The sequence below is a fragment of the Theropithecus gelada genome, chromosome 2, assembly GCF_003255815.1.
Source record: "Theropithecus gelada isolate Dixy chromosome 2, Tgel_1.0, whole genome shotgun sequence".
Taxonomy (NCBI): Eukaryota; Metazoa; Chordata; class Mammalia; order Primates; family Cercopithecidae; genus Theropithecus; species Theropithecus gelada.
The window spans coordinates 42,368,524-42,392,969 of record NC_037669.1 but is presented as its reverse complement, the minus strand read 5'-3'; the positions used below and the strand labels follow the sequence as shown (position 1 = coordinate 42,392,969).

At 40.8% G+C, this 24,446-nt stretch overlaps 1 protein-coding gene across 2 annotated transcripts in view; it reads left to right on the top strand.

Annotated features, from left to right (window-relative positions):
* PARP9 (poly(ADP-ribose) polymerase family member 9) overlaps positions 1-24,041 on the top strand; it is a 37,635-nt gene extending 13,594 nt beyond the window's left edge. For both annotated transcript variants that reach the window (XM_025375475.1, XM_025375474.1), the window contains exons 6-11: positions 941-1,159; positions 6,125-6,182; positions 11,254-11,634; positions 15,014-15,150; positions 15,751-15,925; positions 23,223-24,041. In XM_025375475.1, the coding sequence (XP_025231260.1) occupies positions 941-1,159; positions 6,125-6,182; positions 11,254-11,634; positions 15,014-15,150; positions 15,751-15,925; positions 23,223-23,602 (1,350 nt within the window). In that variant the 3' untranslated portion in view covers positions 23,603-24,041. The remainder of the gene's footprint in view (positions 1-940; positions 1,160-6,124; positions 6,183-11,253; positions 11,635-15,013; positions 15,151-15,750; positions 15,926-23,222) is intronic.
* The last annotated feature ends 405 nt before the right edge of the window (positions 24,042-24,446 follow it).

Here is a 24,446-nt window from a genome sequence, read left to right as displayed (position 1 = left end):
TCCGTGTGTTATATTCCTGGAGCAGCTGGGGTTCCACCTCCAGCATCATTCCAGTCAAATCTATTACCTGAGGTCTCTTCCACCCGTGGCTGTCTAGCCCGCTCTCCACTGAGGCACATAAAATACAAGCATTAATGAACTCAGGAGGCAGAGGTCGCAGTGAGCCGAGATCGCAGCACTGCACTCTAGCCTGGATGACAGAGTGAGACTCTGTCTCAAAAATAAAATAAAATAAAATAATAAAATAGAATAAAATAGTCACTAAAGAATAGGAGGAACCCACTCAGATGGTGAAAAGAGGGAAACTTAATCCCCTTCTCTGCCTTTGTCTATCTTTCTTCTTCACCATTTCTGGTTCCCTCTTGAGAGCTCTCTAATCCCAAATTGGTCCTCTAGTCTCCCTCTATCCCTCAGTTTTCCAAAGTCCTTCCATGGGCAACATTCCTGTATTATTTTGATGTTAACAGTTGGTAGAAGTTTAAATCTGCCAAAAATATTAGCATTTCTCCAAGAGGAATGACATAATAGATCTTAATGACATTGAGTAAGCGCTGCTTTCTTATTTTAATCTCGATATCCTTTATGAAAATTCAGTCCTCTTTACATTGACCTGGAAGGGGTAGGTGAATGGGGTAAACTGATGGTTGGCTCTCTGACCTGGGGGGATGGGCAAGGCTACATAAACTGGGAGAAATTCTAGTGCCCACATGTCCTGAATAGCACAAGATGGCCACTCTATTGCTTCAGTTTCTCACCACCTAACCTTATAGCCATAGTGGGTTCCCTCTGGAGTGGGACCTTTCCTGTCCTGTGAGGAGGCAGGGACACGAACCCTGAGGGAGAGTGGAGGTGGACATTGTAAAATAGGGGCAGGATCAAGGGGTAAGTGGAGTCTTGTTCTTGACTCAAATGCTCATCTTAAAATTGTGTTTTCCTACAGACATTAAAACATGCAGTGAAGGAGTGTTTGGAAAAATGCATTAAGCAAAATATAACTTCCATTTCCTTTCCTGCCCTTGGGACTGGAAACATGGATATAAAGAAGGAAACAGCAGCAGAGATTTTGTTTGATGAAGTTTTAACATTTGCCAAAGACCATGTAAAACACCAGTTAACTGTAAAGTTTGTGATCTTTCCCACAGATTTGGAGATACATAAGGTAAGTTAATATCTTAGATATGTCCTACAGTTCATTCATTTATTCATTCATTCAACAACATCTGTTTAGTATCTACAATGTAAGACGCAGGGCTAGGTGCTGTATAATGTAGTGGTGTTCTAACTTGGTGAAGTTTAATTTTTACAGATTGTCTACCTCTGAACTAGTAAAACATGTCATTATAGACGGCTGGGCGTGGTGGCTCACACCTGTAATCCCAGCACTCTGGGAGGCTGAGATGGGTGGATTACCTGAGGTGGGGAGTTCGAGACTAGCCTGACCAACATGGAGAAACCCTGTCTGTACTAAAAATACAAAATTAGCTGGGTTTGGTGGTGCATGCCTGTAATCCCAGCTACTAGGGAGACTGAGGCAGGAGAATCACTTGAACCTAGGAGGCGGAGGCTGCGGTGAGCCGAGATCACACCATTACACTCCAACCTGGGTAACAAGAGTGAAACTATCTCAAAAAAAAAAAAAAAAAAAAAAGAAACATGTTTACCCCACTACCTAGCTTTGGTGTTTCCTTTTATTGGCACTTATTCTTCCCTCTGCTCCTTAAAGGTAAGCAACCCTCTAGTTTCAGTGTGGGGTCCTTGCTGCTCTCTCACCTCTCTCCCTTCAAGAACACAACTGTTCTTACAACTTCTGTGAAGTCCTATCTTCTTAGCCAATCCTCTCTCATTTCCACTTGGATCTCTGACCGTCATCTCAAATGCAGTGTATTTAAGGCAAATTCTTTGTCTTCTCTCTTTCTGTCTCTTTTTTTTTTAAACAGATGAGGTCTTGCTCTGTTGCCCAGGCTGGAGTGCAGTGGCACAATCATAGCTCACTGTAGCCTTGAACTCCTGGGCTCATATGATCCTCCCACTCCAGCCTCTTGATTAGCAGGCACTACAGGCACGTGCTACCATGCCTGGCTAATTTTTAAATTTTTTGTAGAAAAGTGGTCTTACTATGTCACCCAATCTGGTCTTGAGCTCCTGGGCTCAAGTGATCTTCCCATCTCAGCCTCCCAAAGCTCTGGGATTATAGGTGTGAGCCACTATGCCTGGCCTGTCTTCTCCTCCTCAATCAGTTTTCCCTCTAAAATCCCCATCAGTCTCAGCTTTGTCTCTTACTGGCTATATAACCTTGGGCAAGTTAGTTTACCTATCTGTGCCTCAGTTTCCTCATCCTTAAAAGAGGGATACTAATTACCATCTTATGGAGCTGTTGTGAATATAAAATGCGTTAATACAGTCAGGTGAGGTGGCTCATGCCTGTAATCCCAGCACTTTGGGAGGCTGAGGCAGGCAGATCATCTGAGGTCAGGAGTTTGAGATCAGCCTAGCTAACACAATGAAACCCCATTTCTACTAAAAATACAAAAAATTAGCCAGGCGTGGTGGCACACACCTGTAATCCCAGCTACTCGGGAGGCTGAGGCAGGAGAATCGCTTGAACCCGAGAGGCGGAGGTTGCAGTGAGCCGAGATCACACCATTGAACCCCGGCTTGGTCAACAAGAGTGAAACTCCATCTCAAAAAAAAAAAAAAAAAAAAAGAGTTAATATCTGTGAAACATGTAGAGTAGTACCTAGCACAGAGTAGAAGGTAGCTGTTATTATATCAACTGTGATGAGCTGTAGTTCACTGAGTGCTGAATTGTTACTAAATTCAGTGAATTGTTTATCTTTTCTTTCCAGTTTCTTTAACAGCAGCGGTATGCCTGGCTAGTTTTGCCATGTCTCCAGTACTGCCCTCAAATTCAACCCATTCTTTTTTAGCTCATCTGTAGGTGACGTCAGAAGGAAATCAGCCGTGGTCTAATATGTCTGGGGTCCCTGTGTTGGAGGGGAGCTTGTCTTATGGGTCTGAGTGCACTTCATCTCAGCTTTTTGTTTGGGTGGACAGATCAAGCTGAGTTCCTAACATGTGAATAAACCGTGTTATATTCAGCGTAATTAATATATATTGCAGTGCTGTTCTGCCTTTAAAGTACTGACCATCTCTGCTTTATTCTCACTTAGCTGGCATTTTCGAGAAAGACTTTAATGATGTTAGGGAAGAATAAAAAGGAGAGGAAATAAGATACAGCAACCTAAAATAGGTTTTTGAGATATAGGTTTCTGTTTCTGCCAACAGCAACATCTGAGTTTTAGTGAGATTTCTCAGCACGTGTCTGGATTTTGGATATAGAGGGCCTTGCCTGGCAGAAAGTGGCTGCAAACATTAGTTCTCTGACTGCTCATATTCCCACCTCTTGGCCTGCTCTATGTGCATGGTTGCCATTTTATCTCTGCCTATAAGGAAATGAATTTATACTTGTTCCAGCTTGGTCTTTCTTGGAACAAGTATAAAAGTCCTTATTCCTTCTGCTGCCCAATTAGACACAGAGAGATTTGTAGCATTTGCTGATTTCCGTGGCTGCTTTCAAGCTGTTGATATGACATCACTGAAAGCAGAGCTGGAAGAGATGGTCACAGCAGGCTCTCTTGAGTCACCGTATGCCAGCTCCAGTATCCCACTGCACCTCACCCACAGCTGACTGGTGAGATGGTGGTGCATGACCCGAGGAAGTAGCTCACCTTCTGATAAAATGAATAATCCTGTCCTTCAGATGAAGTTAATTAGTTTTCCCATGCAGAGGATTATCTCTAAGCCCAGATAGGTGCCCTGATCACATCCCTGAACTCCTGAACTATTTCTTTTTTAATTTCCTTTTTTTTTTTTTTTTTTTTTTTTGAGACAGGATGTTGCTCTGTTGTCTGGGCTGGCGTGCAGTGGTGTGATCATAAATCCCTGCATCCTCAACCTCCCAGGCCCAAGAAATCCTCCCATCTCAGCCTCATAAGTAGCTGGGACTACAGGCATGCATCACCATGCCTGGCTAATACTTTTATTTTTGTGGAAGTGGGATCTCACTATGTTGCCCAGGCCAATCTCAAACTCCTGGACTCAAGCAATCCTCCCACCTCAGCCTCCCAAAGTTCTGGGATTACAGACGTGAGCCACCATGCCCAGCCCCTGAACTGTTTATGAAGCACCATTTTCATACAAGAAGAATTAACCACATCTAGAAAAGAAGGTTCATTCTCTGCAACATACAAACAAAAATGTGCATGACAGTTTAAGAAAAATGGAAAGATCAACCACAGTCTGAGTACTCCCCCAGGGACTAATAATAAAAATAGTGTCATAGGGGGCTGGGCTCGGTGGCTCATGCCTGTAATCCCAGCACTTTGGGAGGCTGAGCTGGGTGGATCACCTGAGGTCAGGAGTTGGAGACCAGCCTGGCCAACATGGTGAAACCCAAGCTCCACTGAAAATACAAAACTTAGCAGGGCATGGTGGTACGTGCCTGTAATCCCAGCTGCTCAGGAGGCTGAGGTAGGAAAATCACTTGAATCTGGGAGACGGAGGTTGCAGTGACCCGAGATTGCACCATTGCACTCCAGCCAGGGCCGTCTCAAAAAAAAAAAAAAGTGTGTGTGTATATATATATATATATATATATATATATATATAGTGCCATGTATTGTGTCTGTCAGGCACTGCGCTAAGAAGGTGTCTCATTTCCTTCTCCCCTTAATCTTTTGATGAAGCTACTGTTGTCGTCTCCATTTCACAAATCCAAAAACATAACCCAGAGGTTAATATGCACACAGCTAGTCACATGGCCAAACCAAGATCAACCTTGGTGTCTGTCTGAGCTCAAAACTTTGTTCTGAACCATTAAACACAAACACAGAGAATTATACATCTTTCAGTTTTGTAACTCAAACAAGAGGATTATCTTACACAGCAATTTACATTAAAAGTGAATGTTGACCATTCCTTCAGGCTCTTTTCAGCATTAACACTACTTTATATCCACATGGAGGTATGATGTGTGTGCAGATATAATGTATACATCTTCTAATAAGCCTTCTAATAAGCACATATTTTCTTCCTAAATAAGTTGCGGTGAGATAAATGCATTTAATACACTTAACCTACCAAACATTATAGCTTAGCTTATCCTACCTTAAACATGTTCAGAACACTTACATTTGTCTATAGTTGGGCAAAATCATCTAACACAAGCCTATTTTGTAATAAAGTGTTGCATATCTCATGTAACTTACTGAATACAGTGTTTACTGTGGCTGACTGGGAGCTTGGCTTGTGCCCAGTATCACGAAAGAGCATCTTACTACATGTCACCAGCCTGGGAAAAGCTCAAGATACAGTTTCCATTGAATGCATATCACTTTTGCACCATCAATAAAGCCAAAAAGTCCTTAATCAAACCATTGTAAGTCAGGACTATCTGTATTGCCAATTGTATCTACTTTGGACAAGGAAGACAGTGAATACCATGGCTCCAAAAGCTAAGTGAGATGTGTTATTTCTAATAGACATTATGTTAATGGATCTGTGTTGCAATATGCACAAATCTTTGTCTATAGACTTTCATATAATAACAATTACAATAGCTACCATGTACTGAATGTTTACTACACGCCAGGAGCAATTTCAAGCACTCTATAGGAATTAACTTACATAAAACAGATTATTTTATTATTCAATTTACAGACCAAGTTTGGTGTGTATACCATTTTTTAAATGATTTTGTGTTTTATTAGTTACCTATAGTTTTCTTCTTCAGTGACATATCCACAGCTTTGGTTTAGTGCAAGCAGGGCATTAAAATCTGTTGAATGAATGCATGGTTATATTTTGTCTTGGAATGCATAGTCTTCTTTATTTATACCAGATTTTGATTTCATCTTCATTTTTCCTATGCTTGTTCCTTCTGTGTTCTAATAGATGGTGGTCCTCTTCTCTGGGACTTTCCTAAAGGCTGCTTTAGATTTGTGGTAGTAGGAATGGGACTGACAGAGTGGATGAAGTCAAGTGCTGTGTGTGCAGAGAGGGAGACTTTGATGACAATGGCTATCAGCCCTGCTTATGACTCTCTGCTCTGTTTTGCTTCTTGTAGGTTTTCAGTGCTGAAATGGCAAAGAGGTCCAAGATGCTGGGTTTGAACAATTACAGTGGTGAGTAAGAAATTCACAGGCCAATAAGTAGTGTCGCCCACCATTGGCTCATTCTATTCTTGATCATCTGAACTAATGGAGGGGAGAAGAAGAATAAATAAGCCACATGTATTGCATTGTGGTCCTGCTTGGATACCTGCCTACTCTATGCCCTGATCATGAGTCCATTCTTGCTTGGTCCAGTTTCATGATATGAACAGAGGAGGTTTGAGTTGCAGTGGATAATCCAAGGTGTGGGTGGTTGATTCATAAATAGATATCTATAATTTTTTCCCAAGAAAAAGTTCTGGTTTCCATAAACTGGCATTCAGTCACTCTTTCTGCTCTGAACGTCTAAAGAGGGTTACTTATTGTAATTACAGAAAACACATCTCAATAATAACAGATAAATGGGTTAACTCAATGCTACTCAAACCCAAGTAATCACTGGGATCACGATGGAAACTTTAAAAAACAAACAAACAAAAAACTCCCAAAATATGTATTTGTCCCAGCTCTACAGATGCTGATTCAGGGACTCTGGGTCTGGGCCAACAATATCTATTCTGAATGCTCCCTAGTCAATTTTGATGCCGAGCATTTTTTTTTTCTTTTCTTTTTGAGACAAGGTCTGGCTCTGTCACTCTGGCTGGAGTGCAGTGGTGTGATGTCAACTCACTGCAAACTCTGCTTCACAGGCTCAAGCCATCCTCCCACATGAGTCTCCCAAGTAGCTTGGACATAGGCACATGCCACCATGCCCAGTTAATTTATTTTATTATTTTTAAATTTTTTTTTTTTTTTTGGTAGAGACGGGGTTTCACCATGTTGCCCAGGCTGGTCTGAAACTCCTAGGCTCAAGTGATCTGCCTGCCCCTGCCTCCCAAAATGCTGGGATTACAGGTATATAACGTCATTCTTTTAGTGAAGTTTGGGTGGACTGAGATGGAATGTTCAGTGGCCTGGCAGTGCTGGAAGTTGGGAAGGAGAGCATTAACATTTCTGGCCTGGAACTGTGCCTTTTATGATCCTCTTTATTTATCTGTATAGTGATGATAATAACAGACTGTTGTGAGGATAATACATTATGTATGCAAAAATGTTCTATAAATTGAAAGCATTAAACAAATGCCAGACAATAAATAATGACTGAGAAGATGGACAAACTCCCCAGGTAGCTAAGAGGAGAAAGAGATTCCTTTTGACTGGTAAAGATGAAGAATGGCTTCATGAATGAGATAGTTCTAAGCTGGGCTGTAAGCATGGCAAGATTTCCAATGTCCAGAGAGGGTAGGATGGGGCATCCAAGGTAGAGAAAACCCACAGGAGCAAAGAAATCCAGTACATGTTTGGGGAACCACAGGGAATCCATTATGGGTACATAAGAGGAGTTTTAGGTGAGAAAAACATAGAAAAGGAACATTAAAAGGTCTGTATGTCATTAATCTGAATAATAGCGGCAAATGTCACCATTTAATTCAGTAATTCTTGCGGACAACTGTAAAGGAATTATATAGCACAGGACAATAATTGACATAAAAATGATTAATGATGGAACATGGTGGCTCAAGCCTGTAATCCCAGCACTTTGGGAGGCCAAGGCAGGCAATCACTTGAGGACAGGAATTCGAGACCAGCCTGGGCAACATGGTGAAACGCATTTCTACAAAAAATACAAAAATTAGCCAGGCATGGTGGTGCATGCCTGTAGTCTCAGCTACTTGGGAGGATCACCTGAGCCCGGGGAGGTCAAGGCTGCAGTGAGCCATGATTGTGCCACTGCACTCCAGCCTGGGTGACAAATAAACAAAATGATTAATGATGATGATCTCAGATTATCAAGGAAAGGTTAAACTGTTTAGGAAGGGCCAGGCACGGTGGCTCATGCCTGTAATCCCAGCACTTTGGGAGGCTGAGGCGGGCCGATCACCTGAGGTCGGGAGTTCAAGACCAGCCTAACATGGAGAAACCCCATCTCTACTAAAAATACAAAATTAGCCAGGTGTGGTGGTGCATGTCTGTAATCCCAGCTACTCGGAAGGCTGAGGCAGGAGAATCGCTTGAACGCGGGAGGTGGAGGTTGTGGTGAGTCAAGATCACGCCATTGTACTCCAGCCTGAGCAACAAGAGGGAAACTCCGTCTCAAAAAAAACAAAAACAAAAAGAAAAAAGCAAACAAACAAAAACTAAGAAGGCAGAGAGGTAGTACGTTATCATTAGAAATATTTAATTCAGCTGGGCACGGTGGCTCATGCCTGTAATCCCAGCACTTTGGGAGGCCGAGGCAAGCTGATCACCTGAGGTCAGGAGTTCGAGACCAGTTTGGCCAACAAGGCGAAACCTCATCTCTACTAAAAACACAAAAAAGAATTAGCCAGGCATGGGGGTGTGTGCCTGTAATCCCAACTACTCGGGAAGCTGAGGCAGGAGAATCACTTGAACCCAGGTGGCGGAGGTTGCAGTGAGCCGAGATTGTGCCACTGCACTCCAGCTTGGGCAACAGAGGGAGACTTGGTCTCAAAAAAAATAAATAAATAGATAACTCATAGTTAAAATTCAGTGCATTTTGGTGCTAAAAGAGTTATCCTTTAGTGATCCGAACAATTTACTTATCTAGAAGAATAGTGCTCACTTTGCCAACACATATACTAAAGTTAGAATAATAATTATTGGCCGGGTGTGGTGGCTCACGCCTGTAATCCCAGCACTTTGGGAGGCTGAGGCGAGCAGATCACGAGGTCAGGAGTTCGAGACCAGCCTGGCCAACATGGTGAAACCCCATCTCTACTAAAAGTACAAGAATTAGCTGGGCGTGGTGGCAGGCGCCTGTAATCCCAGCTACTCGGGAGGCTAAGGTTGCAGTGAGCCGAGATCGCGCCACTATACTCCAGCCTGGTGACAGGGTGAGACTCTATCTCAAAAATAAATAAATAAATAAATAATAATTATTATTATTATTATTGGCCAGGCATGCTGACTCATGCCCATAGTCCCAGTGCTTTGGGAGGCCAAGGTGGGTGTATTGCTTGAGGCCGAGAGGTCAAGACCAGCCTTGGCTGCATAGTGACACCCCATCTCTAAAAAAAAAAAAACAAAAAGAAAAGAAGAAGAATAAGAAGTAGGAGGAGGAGGAGAAGTGGGGGAGGGGGAGAGAGAGGAGAGAGGAAGAAGAAGAAGAGGAAGAGGAATAAGGAGAAGAAGGAGAAGAATTTTCTCTTGATAATAATGGCTAAATGAAATATCACTATGCATTGTTTTTATTTTCTCCTAAAAAATAATATAATCTCCCAGACAGAACAAGGGTTTAAACAAAAGTATGCCTCCAATATAAAACCTGGGTTACTTCTTACTGTTGTCTAAAACCTTGACTTTTGTATTTTTTATCTTTACTCAGAGGAAGACCATCCTCCCCGTGTTACTTCTGGGTCTGTCCTTATACTTCTTTTGTAGCTCCTGTACCACACAACTGAGATCTCAGGAGAAAGATGCTAATTTCCACTGCTGTTCAGATATTACTCACTGGAAGGCATATACGGGAGCACTGGAGTCAGACGCCCATACCTACTAGCTTCATGGCCACCACTAACTAGTCCTATAGTCATGGGCAAGTTACTTAATGACTCTGTGAATCAATTTCCTTGTTGGTAAGATGGGACAACTACTAGTATCTGTCTCATAAGGTTGTGAGGAATCCTGAGTAGTAGAATTACAGGTATTTCTTCCTTCCATTATATGTTGATAATTTTCCAATTTTTAAATAATAAACATGTATTAATCTTAAAATCAGAGATTCATTTTTTAAAAAATAATTTTGACTCTTCAAGCTCTGTGTCTTTCAGAGATGTTTGATTTTAAAACTAGTAGCAAGAGGTTAAGGAAAATCCTATTCAGCAGGAAATAATACTTAGTTAACGTCCAGGGTGAGATCACAAGGTGAACTCATCTGTGAACTGATAAATGCAACATAGCAGGGGCAAGAGATGATAAAGCTAATCCATTACAAGCTAAACTCTGTGTTCCAAAGGAGGCTGTAAACAATACAGGTAGATTTCCTTCGTACCCAATGCAGCTTTCAGAGATAGGTACTTAATTGAAGCGGCTACTGCTGACAGTGGTGACAATATCACAGGGGTAAAACACTGGCCATGGTGTTTTGTTCTGTACTGTTTTATTTTTTTTTAATTTTTTTTTATTATACTTTAAGTTCTAGGGTACATGTGCACAACGTGCAGGTTTGTTACATATGTATACATGTGCCATGTTGGTGTGCTGCACCCATTAACTTGTCATTTACATTAGGTATATCTCCTAATGCTATCCCTCCCCTCTACCCCCTCCCCACAATAGGACCCAGTGTGTGATGCTCCCCTTCCTGTGTCCAAGTGATCTCATTGTTCAATTCCCACCTCTGAGTGAGAACATGTGGTATTTGGTTTTCTGTTCTTGCGATAGTTTGCTGCGAATGATGGTTTCCAGCTGCATCCATGTCCCTACAAAGGACACGAACTCATCCTTTTTTATGGCTGCATAGTATTCCATGTGTATATGTGCCACATTTTCTTAATCCAGTCTGTCACTGATGGACATTTGGGTTGATTCCAAGTCTTTTCTATTGTGAATAGTGCCACAATAAACATACGTGTGCATGTATCTTTATAGCAGCATGACTTATAATCCTATCTAGAACTAGAAATACCATTTGACCCAGCCATCCCATTTCTGCACTGTTTTAAAACCCACTAGTCAGCCGGGCACATTGGCTCACGCCTGTAACCTTGGCACTTTGGGAGGCTGAGGCGGGCAGATCACGAGGTCAGGATATCGAGACCATCCTGGCTAACACGGTGACATCCCATCTCCACGAAAAATATAAAAAATTAGCTGGATGTGCTGGCAGACGCCTGTAGTTCCAGCTACTCGGGAGACTGAGGCAGGAGAACGGTGTGAACCTGGGAGGTGGAGCTTGCAGTGAGCCAAGATCACACCACTGCACTCCAGGCTGGGCGACAGAGTGAGACTCCGTCTCAAAAAAAAAAAAAAAAAAAAAAAAAAACAAACCGCTAGTCTTCCATGCTTATTATAGTCATTTCAGTCCCCCAGTCAACCAGAGAGGAGAAAAGAGAAAATGGGCTTGAAGCTAGATCTCCTGCCATCAATCTGATGGGATTCAACATGGAAAAAATGCGGGAGGCCCACGCATGGATCCAAAGAATACTGAGTCTCCAGAACCATCACATCATTGAGAATAATCATATTCTGTACCTTGGGAGAAAGGAACATGACATTTTATCTGAGCTTCAGAAGACTTCAAGTGTCTCCATCACAGAAATGATCAAACCAGGAAGGACAGAGTTAGAGATTAAAGGAGCCCAGGCTGACCTCATTGAGGTGGTTATGAACATTGAAGATATGCTTTGTAAAGTACAGGAGGAAATGGCAAGGAAAAAGGAGAAAGGACTTTGGAGCTTGTTAGGTGAGTAACTTTCTATTAAGTTAGAAAGTAAATTCTCCCCATTGTTCCTTCTTTTGGGTGTGAGCATGTATGTATGGATGTGGGTAAGAGACAGAAGGAGAGAGGAGGGAGCAAACATTCTGATTCTTTGTTAGATCATAAACCTTCGTGAGTTATTTTTTGCTCCCTTTTGACAATCAGGATTATTTGTGAACACACACACAAACACAATTTTATTTACTTGTAATAACCCTGATTGTCTAAGAGGCAATTACATGGAATTTTGGCAGTGGTAAAACTCAAGCCCAAGCCATGGGGAAAAGTATACATTTCTAATTCTTCAGATGCAGCGCTCAAATGTAGACACATTCTATCAGATTATCGTATTTCTTTTATCAAGTTTTATTGTATTTATTTGTTACTGACAGCATTAGGAACCCTAAAATTACTTACCTTGAGCCCTCTCGCCAATGAAATTATACATTGGTACTGTGAGGTACACTCAAGTATCTCCCATTCAGTGGGGCTAAACTCATCAGGATACATGTGGGAATTTGGATCTGGAGAGATCCTTTCAACAGAGCCCTAGAGCTAACTAGGAAATTATACTATTGAAAATGCCATCTCAGGGCCGGGCGTGGTGGCTCACACCTGTAATCCCAGCACTTTAGGCAGATCACCTGAGGTCGGCAGTTCAAGAGCAGCCTGACCAACATGGAGAAACCCTGTCTCTACTACAAATACAAAACAAAAAATTAGCCGGGCATGGTGGCCCATGCTTGTAATCCCAGCTACTCGGGAGGCTGAGGCAGGAGAATTGCTTGAACCCAGGAGGCAAAGGTTGCAGTGAACTGAGATCAAGCCATTGCACTCCAGCCTGGGCAACAAAAGTGAAACTCTGTCTCAAAAAAAAAAAAAAAAAGAAAGAAAAAAAGAAATGCCATCTCGGGAGATAGAGATAGATATAGATTTCATTCAACTAATACATATTGCACCCATGATGTGCCAAGCATTGTGCTAGGTGCAAGGACTACAGCAATAAACAAGATGGACATTGTTCCTGCTCAAAGTCTAATGGGGAACCTTGATGAGCACACAGGTTAGTGATGATAGAGGACAGCGAAAGCACTGCAGAGAGGCACCTAACCCAGACTTGGAAAGTCATGGGAGGGCTTATCACAGGTGTCATAAATGGAGAACTGGATAATAGGTAGAAGTTAGTTAGGCAAAGAAAGAAAACGTCAAGAAATAAGATTGTCGCAAGGCCTGGATTATGTAAGACCTTATAAATCACGTGAAAGAGTTCAGAGAGTTTCTTGAAACAAATAGGGAACCTTAAAGAATTTTAAGCAAAGTGAAGATCAGACTTGTGTTTTTAGAAAGATCACTGGTTATAATGTGGAGAATGGATTTAGTAAGAGGTGCAAAAATTCAGACGCAAAATTTCAAAGGACACCTTATTTTCACCATGTGTTTGTAAAAATAATGCAGGAATAAATGGTTACAGTGAGTGAGAGTTCCCCATAAATGTTGTATCCACATTCCACAGAAAACACAGTGGCAAAAAAAAAAAAAAAAAAAAAAAAGGATAAAAAGAATACACAAGCATAAGAACCAAGATTATGATTTTCACTTAGTTTTTGAAACATAGTGAATGTAGGTATTGAAACTGACACCAGTGTCAGCTTAGGGGAACAGGATACAAAGAAACATGAATCTCCTATAAAACTTGTGGCATTATTTTGTTTGTGTGTGTGTGTGTGTGGCATTGCTTTAAATTAACTGAAATCATAAGGTGGGCTAATTCTCCCAGCTATTGACAATTTTGAGTCATGTAAGTCCCTTGTTCTGCCGCAAGGTGGCACTTTTGGTAGTTGATGACTAAACATATTATTCCACAGAAGCCTTAGAGGTTCAGGAAAACCTACCCTGTCTTAATCAGATTAAGATCTTAATTAACAAAATGGGTAATTTTGAGATGAGTTATCATTATAAGGAATATCAAATATCCATCAGAACAATAATTTTATTTTTTAAATCAAAGTTAGGCATCACCTCTCTTTTATGCCACTCTTTTAATCTTTCCTGGTAGGCGTTTCCAATGGCAGAAGTTTGTGATCTTTGGGTCCCCAGTGCCCAGTCCAGTGCCTTGGCATATAGAAGGAGCCTGGCAAATGTTTGTTGAACTCAAGGAAACTGAACTCTAATATTACACCTTATAAATATGAGCTATTGCTCTCCAAAGTTAATTTACAGTCTTCTGTTGAAGTTTCTGGTCTTTGCAGCTCCTCTGCTATGGAGTTTTGTCCCTCCCACTTTCTCAGATTTACAACTTGGCTCTAGTGAGTTTCCCTCAATTCGTCACCTGCTTTTTGTGGTTAAATTGAGCCCATTCAATTAGATAATGGACCGGGGATTAGGTCATTTTAGTATACTTGGTCTTAGGTCAAACTAAAAATAAACCAAGAGAAAACAAGTCTTTTTTGGTTTCATTGTCCACCTGTATATTTAGTCCAGTAAGGAGCTCCTTTGGACAAAAACAGGTTGCCTCTTGAAAAAAAGGATGGGAGGAAAAAAAGGAAGGAGGGAGGGAGGGAGGGAGGGAGGGAGGAAGGAAGGAAGGAAGGAAGGAAGGAAGGAAGGAAGGAAGGAAGGAAGGGAGGGAGGGAGGGAGGGAGAGGAGGGAGGGAGGAAAATAGGAGGAGGAGAAAAGAGGAAGGGAGGAAAAACAAGACACTATAGACTCTTAATCTCCAAATTTTGCTCTTCTTCATTGGGTGGTATATGAGTGATGCATGTTCCAAGTATTTTGCCTTGTCACTTACAAAAAGCATTGGTGAAAGCCAGGTTTGTAATCTTAGCTCTTTACTTACTAGGTGTGTGCTATGGGGCAAGTTACTTATTTGAACTTCAATTTCTTTATTTGTAAAATGGTGTTATTTCATGGTGGTGCTATAATGATCAAATAAGGAAGGAAACTGAAAATTTTGAAGTGTTTTACAAATGTCATGTCATTTCCTATCATTCCTTATTTAATATTTTCTAATGCCTGTCTCTTTTTGCTGATAGGCATTGGGGCTAGAAATAAAAACATTCCCTATGAGCAACACAATTATTTTTCATTATTACAGCATTGATTGTGGAGAAGCAAGTATATATTATGCTCCTTTTACTCACATCCCCTTAGCCTCATGGTTCAAATCATCTAAAGACAAATTTATTACCCCTTTATTTTATCCTGACTGCTCATAGTATTATAGCTCTCCTTGCATGTCCTAAATGCATGAGGCACACAATTTAAACTGGCTAATCCCTCTAAATTTCTAGAATTTGTTTCATTAAGTTTCCTTTTTCCTCTCTCAGAGCATTGAAACAAAGTTTTTGTGTTACTCATTTTTAGGACAGTGGACTAATCAGCAACAAAATACTCAAGACAAAATGAAAGAAAATATATTTCTGAAATGTCCTGTGCCTCTAACTCAAGAGCTTGAAGATCAAAAGAAGCAGTTTGAAAAATGTGGTTTGCAGGTTATAAAGGTATACCTAACAAAGGGGAGGATTTGGCTCATTTTGTTATTAATTAACTTGCTTCTGTAGCCCAAGGAAAAGCTCACCTGCTGATGATTCTAAGCTGGCCGCTCATGGACTTGGAATCCTAGGTCAGTAAGACCGAGAAGAGAGCAAGGCAGGGCAGGCACGAGGGATATAGTTGGAATCGGGAGGTAGAAATGACGTCAGGACACACAGAAGCAGATTCCAGATCCAGGAAGCCCGTCTTTGAGCAAAATAAAAGAAGTGGAATAGCATTTATCACACTGTGTTATAATTGTTTACCTATTTTTCTATCTCACTAAACTATGAGCTTAAGAGGGCAGACATTATGTCTAAGTCAGTGACTTTTTGTTAAAGAAATTTATTAGAGAAGGGGCAGGGAATTTTGAAGAGACAGAATCAAAATAGGAGAGGATTAGAGGGAGGAGAGACTCTTTTGCAACTTTATATGAAAAGCGAATTGCATGCAAAGTAATATTATGCACATAAGCTCCTTTATTTTTGAAGCAATGTAATAGGCAATTTAAAGAGCCTTGCAGCTCTTTTTCTAGCCTCTTTTTCAGTCTTTCTTTTCTATGATTCTAGGTGGAGAAGATAGAAAATAAGGTTCTTATGGCTGCCTTTCAAAGAAAGAAGGAAATGATGGAAGGAAAACTGCACAGGCAATCAGTGAGCCACAGGCTGTTTCAGCAAGTCCCATACCAGTTCTGCAATGTGGTATGCAGAGTTGGCTTTCAAAGAATGTACTCGGTGCCTTGCGGTAGGTGTCAATGCCTCATCATTGGGGCTACTTTGTGGGATTTGGTGAGCTGACATCAGTAGATGCTTCCACTAATAGCATTTGTTGTTGGGGGGAAGGGATCATTTGTGACTGCGATTTAGAGGTCACGAATAATGACCCAGGTCACGAAGTATTCTGGAAAGAGTGGTACTTTTTACTTTTCCTTTGTATCTTTTGTTGCTGATGCATTTTACATTGATGAAAAGTGTGAGCAGTAAGAACTACGGTTCACTGTTTTTCTCCTTTATGTGTTTCTGTGTCCTATCTGCAGAGAGCATGTTGTGGCTTTTTTTTTTTTTTTTTTTTTTTTGCCTTACTTATCTCAACAAAATTATTACCAACAGCACTGAACCATCCTCATCCCTTAATTAAAAGGGCATTTTCCTAAATTTAAGAAAGTTGGTCTTTTCTCTTTCATCCCTTTATTTCCTATAGCCTGCTGGTGGATGAATTAGGTATCATTTGGCAGGTGAGGTGCATAGCATGTTAAGATCCTCTTTAGTCATAGGAGTTCTATGTGTAACTCCCATGTCTGTTTTCAGATGTACAAAAACATTGCATATATAATTCCTATATTGCCCCCTCTACTCCTCAGTCAGTAATGAAGATTTCTGGCTTTAGGTCTCTCCAAAGGAGGAAAAGAAGTTTAGTAATAATTATGGAGAGGTACTTAGCAGGGTGGCTTGATTTTGCTTGGTCCGTTAAATATACGGCTCTTGATCTTTAGCTTTCAAAATACGTGCACTCCATAGCATGATCCTTGCTGAGGAGTCAATTCCAACAGACTTGGTTTCTAGGATGCAAAGGCTCTAGAAATCATCTTTTCTTTGTTCTGGAGAGAACATAGGCAAAACCTGGGGTAAATATTGAACATAGACAATTACTGGGGATAAAAATAGAGAAATGAATCCCCACCAAGAAGCCTTTTGGGGCAACCAGGAAAGTGATGATCAGTATAGTCCCTTCATTAGCAAAGTCTCAAAAAATCTACAACTTCCATTTGCTCCTAAAGCTGGCTTCTCTGCAATCCCCACCCATTACTTCTGCTTAAATTACTTTCATTAAGATCATCGCTGTGCTCCTATTTTCCAAATCTAGTGAGTATTCTCTTTTCAGTCCTGTGGCAGACCCTGCTACTTGTCTGCTCAACATCTATACACATCTTTCTTACCAAAACAAATAAGACACCTACTATCTTCCCAAGGAATATGGTCCCAAGGTCTTAGCCAGACTCATCATCAGTTCAAGTTCAGGCAGTTCTCTCCTTATTTATTTTTCTGAGATAGAGTCTTGCTCTGTCGTTCAGGCTGGAGTGCAGTAGCATGATCTTAGCTCACTGCAACCTCCGCCTCTGAGATTCAAATGGTTCTCCTGCCTCAGCCTCCCAGGTAGTGGGATTATGGGCATGTGCCACCACACGCAGTTAATTTTTGTATTTTTTTTTTAGTAGAGACGAGGTTTCATCATGTTGGCCAGGCTGATCTCGAGCTCCTGACCTCGTGATCCGCCCACCTCAGCCTCCCAAAGTGTTGGGATTACAGGTGTGAGCCACCGTGCCCAGTAGGCAGTTCTGTCTTAAAGCTTAAAGGCAAGATACTGCCCCCAACTTACCCATTATATAGTGATATGAAAAGGAGCAGGAAAACTGCAATGAAAACTTTCATGTTGAAAGGGGAGAAGCAAAACACACAACAGCCACTGGCTCACACCACTTATCTACATGCTGCTGATGAAGTATAGGGAGGACTCTCTATTCCATGTTGTAAAACCTTTATTTTGCACTCTGGGAAAATCTTCCTTATATATTGCGGCCCTTGGCTATTTCCAGGTTCATTGCCTATCAGGGAGCCATGGATTGTCTCACAGGCTGGAATGTGCTCAGACTGTTGTAACCAGGCTTGTGGTTTCTTCAGCAATATAGTTCCTTTAAAAATTAAGTGGGCATGAGGCCTAATTTCTTCTGGTTAAGTTTATGTCTTTATAACCTAACCACAGATCTTGTCTCCACATAGTCTTTCAACTCAAGATTTTGGTCTCTTACCTGCTGTCTGTGTGATCTTCCCTTCTCCCTAACCTTTAGTTTAACAGCCACTACCTTGAGGCAATTCAGACATGACCCATAATGTGACCTGCACCAATTGACTCATCTCTGTAGGCTGGTGAGAACCCTTAACAGAAGGTGCCAGACAAGCCCAGGAGATACCAGTCTTGCTGCCACTGAAGCTGTTATTATATGGAGTACAAAAGCTCTTAGCTTTTTCAGCCCTGCAATGTTCCAAATTATAGGACTCTCAGTCAATGTAGATGGCCACCCACAGGCAAAGGAGAGGGAACTTCTGTTAACAAAGCTTTATTTTCTTTTTTCTGTTTATGTTTGCACTCCAGCCAGTTCTGAATAAATCTCTTGCTTGTAGGACTTGGTTGAGTACAGCAAGAAGGCATCTACACATGCAGTTTCTTATTGGGTTGATTCATTTGTTCCACAGGTATTTATTAAGCACATTCTATGAATCAGGCCCTGTGCTAGGGGTACTAGAAATAGTGCATAAATAAAAAACCATAGAGTTCTTGCCCTTACAATTTATAATCTCATGAGTTCATCTGTTGCCCCTTCTTTGTCTTCTCTCTTTTTCTTCTACAATGTCCCCTTTGGTGATGGCACCTATTCCCATGGCCTCAACTGCTACCTTAATGATGATGACTTAGGAATTTCCAACTCTTAACTCCCTACCTCTCTCCTGACCGGCAGGTTCATATATCTGATTCTCTTTTTGACATATTTACCCAGATGTCCCATAGGTATCTCAAATTGATCTCTTTTCTTGGCCATGATTTTCCCTAAGAAATATGCCCCTTGTTTGCTGATTCTCCCTAACCTGGTTAATATCATCACCATCTACCTACCAGGTTTCCTAAGCCTGAAACATTATTATCCTCTATTCCTCCTTTTCCTTCACCCTTATATCCAGGCATTCACCCAGTCCTAGTGATTCAATCTCATGAAGATCTGAGCTCAGTTTCACCTCTCTATTCCTACTGCCTTAGTTCATCGTCCTTTAGTCCTAGACTATTACGAGGTCCTCTCCTTGCCACAAAACACACCCCTGCCTAATCTATCCTTTACCACCAGAATTATCATACTAAAAATTACATTCTTGCTTAATATCTGCATTCCCAGTTGCCTATGAGATAAAAGCCCAAACTCCTTAGCAGAGAATATAAGGCCCTAGCTCCCACATCATTTCAGCAGTCATCACCCACTATGTTCCTCAAGACTCCAGCCATAACTTTTTAGAGTTCCCTAAACATGCTATGTACTTTCATGCCTCTCTCCTGTTGTCTGTGGAATGACTTCCCTCCTTGCCCTTTTCAGTACTACAAACCCCTATTCTTTCTTCAAGACATAGTACAAATGGCATCTCCTGGTTGGCATCTTTCCTGCAGGCCTGCAGGCCTAGTAAGTATCTTCCTACTCTGTGTTCCTGCATACCTCCATTCCTTTGTTATGACATCTATAACTTTAATTAGTACTAAAATCTATTGTCCTATGAAACTCAGGCATAGAACTCATTTCCTTTATGGCTCTATAATGGAACTTTACCCAACTGTCCTGTTCCCCATGTCCACAGATGTGGAAAATTTGAATCTTGACAGTTCAATGTGAACTCAGTCATTTTCAGAGTTTTCATAGTCCCTTCAAGATTGAAACTCAGTTCCTGCAGTGTTTGCCCCTTTTCTCCTCTTTTCTGTATGTGAGGAGGGTTGTCTGGCTTATGGCTCCCATTGTCCTCTGCTTGATAAACCACCTGAGCTTTGGTCATTAGCACTCTCCTGTGCCTTTTATACTCAGTGTCTGCACAGGCCACTCTATGTCTTTTCCATGCTGAAGAAATTCCTTTCCAGGCCATGTCTGTGTTCCTCCTGCCACACAGGAAATTTTTGAGCATGTTCATCCTCCAAGCTGAGTGCAGGGTCTTGGGTAGTGGTCCTCACCTGCTCCAGAGACTTCTCCAACCATTGCTATCTCCACTCAGGTGATGAGGCTGGATGAGGGACTGCACCCACTAGAGTCAGGCCAGGGTCTGTCTGCTCTGCGAGTCCCTCCAGTTGTTCTTATTCTGAGACTTCCATTGTTCTGCCCCCTCTTGACTCCCAGGGCTCTCAAGGGAGTGGGGGTAGTAAAGGGAGCCCTTTCCCAAGCTCCCCCAAGAGCTCTAGTCACGTCACTTCTGATACTTCTCTTCCCACCAGCTGGAAGAAAGAACTTTCATTTGTCTTGAAATGAGAAAAATGTTCTTAGAATATGTTATATTACTGTCTGCTCTATCATTTATGGTAAAAAATCCCATGCTGTGAATCCTTCTGGTTTGTAGCTTTTGGTTCAAAAAGCCCTCTTCCTCTCAGAAAAGCTAACTCTGAAAGCCAGAATTTCAAGATCATACTCTCTTCTGTGAATTAAATATAATTATATATAATATATAAAATATATTACATTATAATATATAATATATATTATAATATAATATATGCAATATATTATATAATATATTATATATTATATTACATTATATATAATATATTATAAATTATATATTATAATATATATTATATATGTAATATAATATACATGTTATATATTATATATAATTTACATATATAAAATTATATATTATATAATTATATAGTACATATAATATTATATAATATATAATATAATATATATTATATTATAATATTATGTTATAATTATATGGGGTTTCACCATGTTGGCCAGGCTGGTCTCGAACTCCTGACCTCGTGATCTGCCTGCCTTGGCCTCCTGAAGTGCTGGAATTACAGATGTGAGCCACTGCACCCAGCAGGCAGTTCTCAAAAAACTATACATATATTTATATATAGACTTTGTTTTCAACTTTATCTTTTTCATCCTTAATAAGAAGTAGCAAGGACTCAATAGGTGGAAGAACAAAGAGCAAGAAGAAACTCCTGGGAAAGAAAATCTTTGATTTTTATCTCAAAATATTACCTTGCCACATAAATTGTACTATATTTAATCTGTTTACATGCAGAGACTTCCCTTTGTGAAATACTGAGAATAGGGATCATGTCTTACTCACTTTTAAATTTCCAGAGCTGCACTGTTCAATACGGTAGCCACTAGCTACATGTGGCTATTGAGCACTTGAAATGTGTCTGATCTAAATTGAAAGATGCTGTAAGTATAAAATACACACCAGATTTCAAAGACCTACTACAAAAGAATGTAAAATATCTAATACTTTTTAAAATATAGATTACATGTTAAAATAACGTCTTGAATGGCTTAAATAAAAATGTGAATTTCACCCTTTTTTTTTTACATTTTTAAAATGTGGCTACTAGAGTAGCTGGGACTCCAGGTGAGTGCCACAATACCTGACTAATTTTTTTTATTTTTGGTAGAGATTAGGTCTCACTGTGTTGCCCAGGCTGGTCTCAAACTCCTGACCTCCACCAGTCCTTCTGCCTTGGCCTCCCAAAGTGCTGGGATAACAGACATGAGCCACTCAGCCTGCAAGTTTTAAATGACATGCGTGACTCGTAGTACGTTTCTATTGTTCAGTGCTGCCCTTGAGCCTAAAAGTGTTTGGTTATGTCCCACTTAAAGAAAGAGAGGGAGGAAATGAAAGGAAAAAAGGAAAGGAAGGAAGGATAATACGGCATCAAAGAAGGTATAATTTATTTTCCCTCTAAGTGAGGTCAGAAAGGGCATTGAACAGGGATTCCTTTGAGGTCCAGAATTTGGCCCTCAGCCTCCCGAGTGTTTTTAATACTCCAAAGAAGGTAATACAGATCACAGGCAATGTGTCAGAATGAAGAGTACTCATTTCTAGTGGTCGGAATAGGGCATTTCTTCCTTAATATCACAGTCCCCAGAGTGCCTGATGGGTGGAAAGTTGCCTGGTGAGCATGGACCTAGATAACATGCACTTGGAGATTCTTCATGAGGTATTGTGCCAACCCATGGAGAATACACAGTACCCTCCTGGTGACTAGAATGCCTCTGTCCTTCCAAATCCAGGAGTGCTTTTCCTAAACAATGAAGTATGCACACTAATATTTTATATACTCCACATTCCCCTTGACATATTTTTCTTCTTTTTTTTTTTTTTTTTTTTTTTTGACAGGGTCTTGCTTTGTCACCCAGGTTGGAGTGCAGTGGCACAGTCACAGCTCACTGCAGCCTCAACCTCCTGAGTTCAATCAGTCCTCCCACCTCAGCCTCCTGAGTAGCTACAATTTTAGGTGTGCACCACCATGCCTGGTTACTTTTTGTATTTTTTGTAGAGATGGGGTTTTGCCATGTTGCCCATGCTGGGCTCATGCGATCCACCCACTTTGACCTCCCAAAGTGTTGGGATTACAGGTGTGTGCCACCAGTCCCAGGTGACATATTTTTCTTGTAATGCTGTTCATGAGGTTAGGAGGCACTCTGTCTTCTCTTATTAGATGCTATTTTCAAACCATCTTCTTGAGAGTTCTGGAAATATCCCTATTGTAGCATGTAGAAGTCAGACAATGTTCTAAGGGAAACAGAACCTTCCTTTTGTTATGCTCTGTCAGCTACTTAGTTGATAATACTGACTTGAATCTAAGTTCTTTGATTCTCAGATCTTTGTCTTTTACATGGAGTTACTACCCAAATCACAGATAATTTAATCTAATCAATGTGCAGTACTTTGAAAACCATTAACTTCTCTATGAACACTAATGTTTGTTTGTTTGTTTTGTTTTTGTTTTTGAGACAGAGTTTCACTCTTATTGCCCAGGCTGGAGTGCAGTGGTGCGATCTTGGCTCACTGCAACCTCTGACTCCTGGGTTCAAGTGATTCTCCTGCCTCAGCCTCCTGAACAGCTGGGATTACAGGTGCCTGCCACCACACCCAGCTCAATTTTTGTGTTTTTATTAGGGACAGGGTATCATCATGTTGGCCAGGCTTCTGACCTCAGGTGATCCACCCGCCTCAGTCTCCCAAAGTACAGGGATTACAGGAGTGAGCCACCGCACCCGGCCCTAATGGCGTATTTGGATGCAAGTTATTATTATGTTGATGGTGTCAGTGATAATTTGTTTCAAGGAACAATTTTTAGTGCCTTTGCTATAGACACAGGAACTCAGAACCAGGAGGAAGTGATTATTTGGAAGACTAGAGAGAGAATAGATATTAGTACCCAAATCGGCAATATCATTTACCAGATTATAATATCTTTTTATTATTATTTTTTCCTTTATCAGAGCCAAAATACGGAGCTGGCATATACTTCACCAAGAACCTCAAAAACCTGGCAGAGAAGGCCAAGAAAATCTCTGCTGCAGATAAGCTGATCTATGTGTTCGAGGCTGAAGTACTCACAGGCTCCTTTTGCCAGGGACATCCGTTAAATATTGTTCCCCCACCACTGGGTCCTGGAGCTGTATATGATCATGACAGTGTGGTTGACAATGTCTCCAGCCCTGAAACCTTTGTTATTTTTAGTGGTATGCAGGCTATACCTCAGTATTTGTGGATATGCACCCAGGATTATGTACAGTCACAAGATGACTCATTAGGACCAATGAGACCCTTTGCACAGCATCCCTGGAGGGGATTAACAAGTGGCAGCCCCGTTGATTAATCTCTACATCATTTTAACAGCTGGTATGCCCTTACCTTGGGTGAACTAACCAAATAATGACCATCAATGGCTCAGAGAGTGGCTTGAATATATCCCATGGATTATCTGTATGGACTGACTGGGTTATTGAAAGGCCTAGCCACATACTAGCATCTTAGTGCCTTTATCTGTCTTTATGTCTTGGGGTTGGGGTAGGTAGATACCAAATGAAAAACTTTCAGGACCTTCCTTCCTCTTGCAGTTGTTCTTTAATCTCCTTTACTAGAGGAGATAAATATTTTGCATACAATGAAGAAACTTTTCTAGTATATAACCCAGGCCTTTTATTTTCTAAAATGATGACAGTATAAAAATATTAGGAAAACAGCATGATTTTAGATTTTCCAGAGAATATTTTAAGTGTTTTAGATACAAAAATAAATCATCTTTGTCTGATTAACTGGCTCTGAAAAATTATGTGTAAAATGAAACAATTTGAAGTGGAAGGACATAAAAAAGCTGATATTCTGTTTGGATTCAGCCATATCAAGTAATGCCACTCAAACACCATGAGGACATATTATCAATGCACCAAATACATATTGACCACCAGATGCATTTCAGCCACTTTATGGGTCCTGGGATATGATGTTGGACAAGACAAATGTCTTCACAAACCTTTTAGCCTGAATAATCAAAAAGGCAACCATGGACAACTTAACAAGTGTGATTAGATATAACAAAAAGAGAAGTATAGACTCTGTGGAAAAATTTAAAAGGGAGAGGGATAGATTAATCAGGGACTTGAGGCAAGGCCTAAAGCAAGTGAAATTCAAGCTGAGAACATAAGGGATGTAGCAAATCA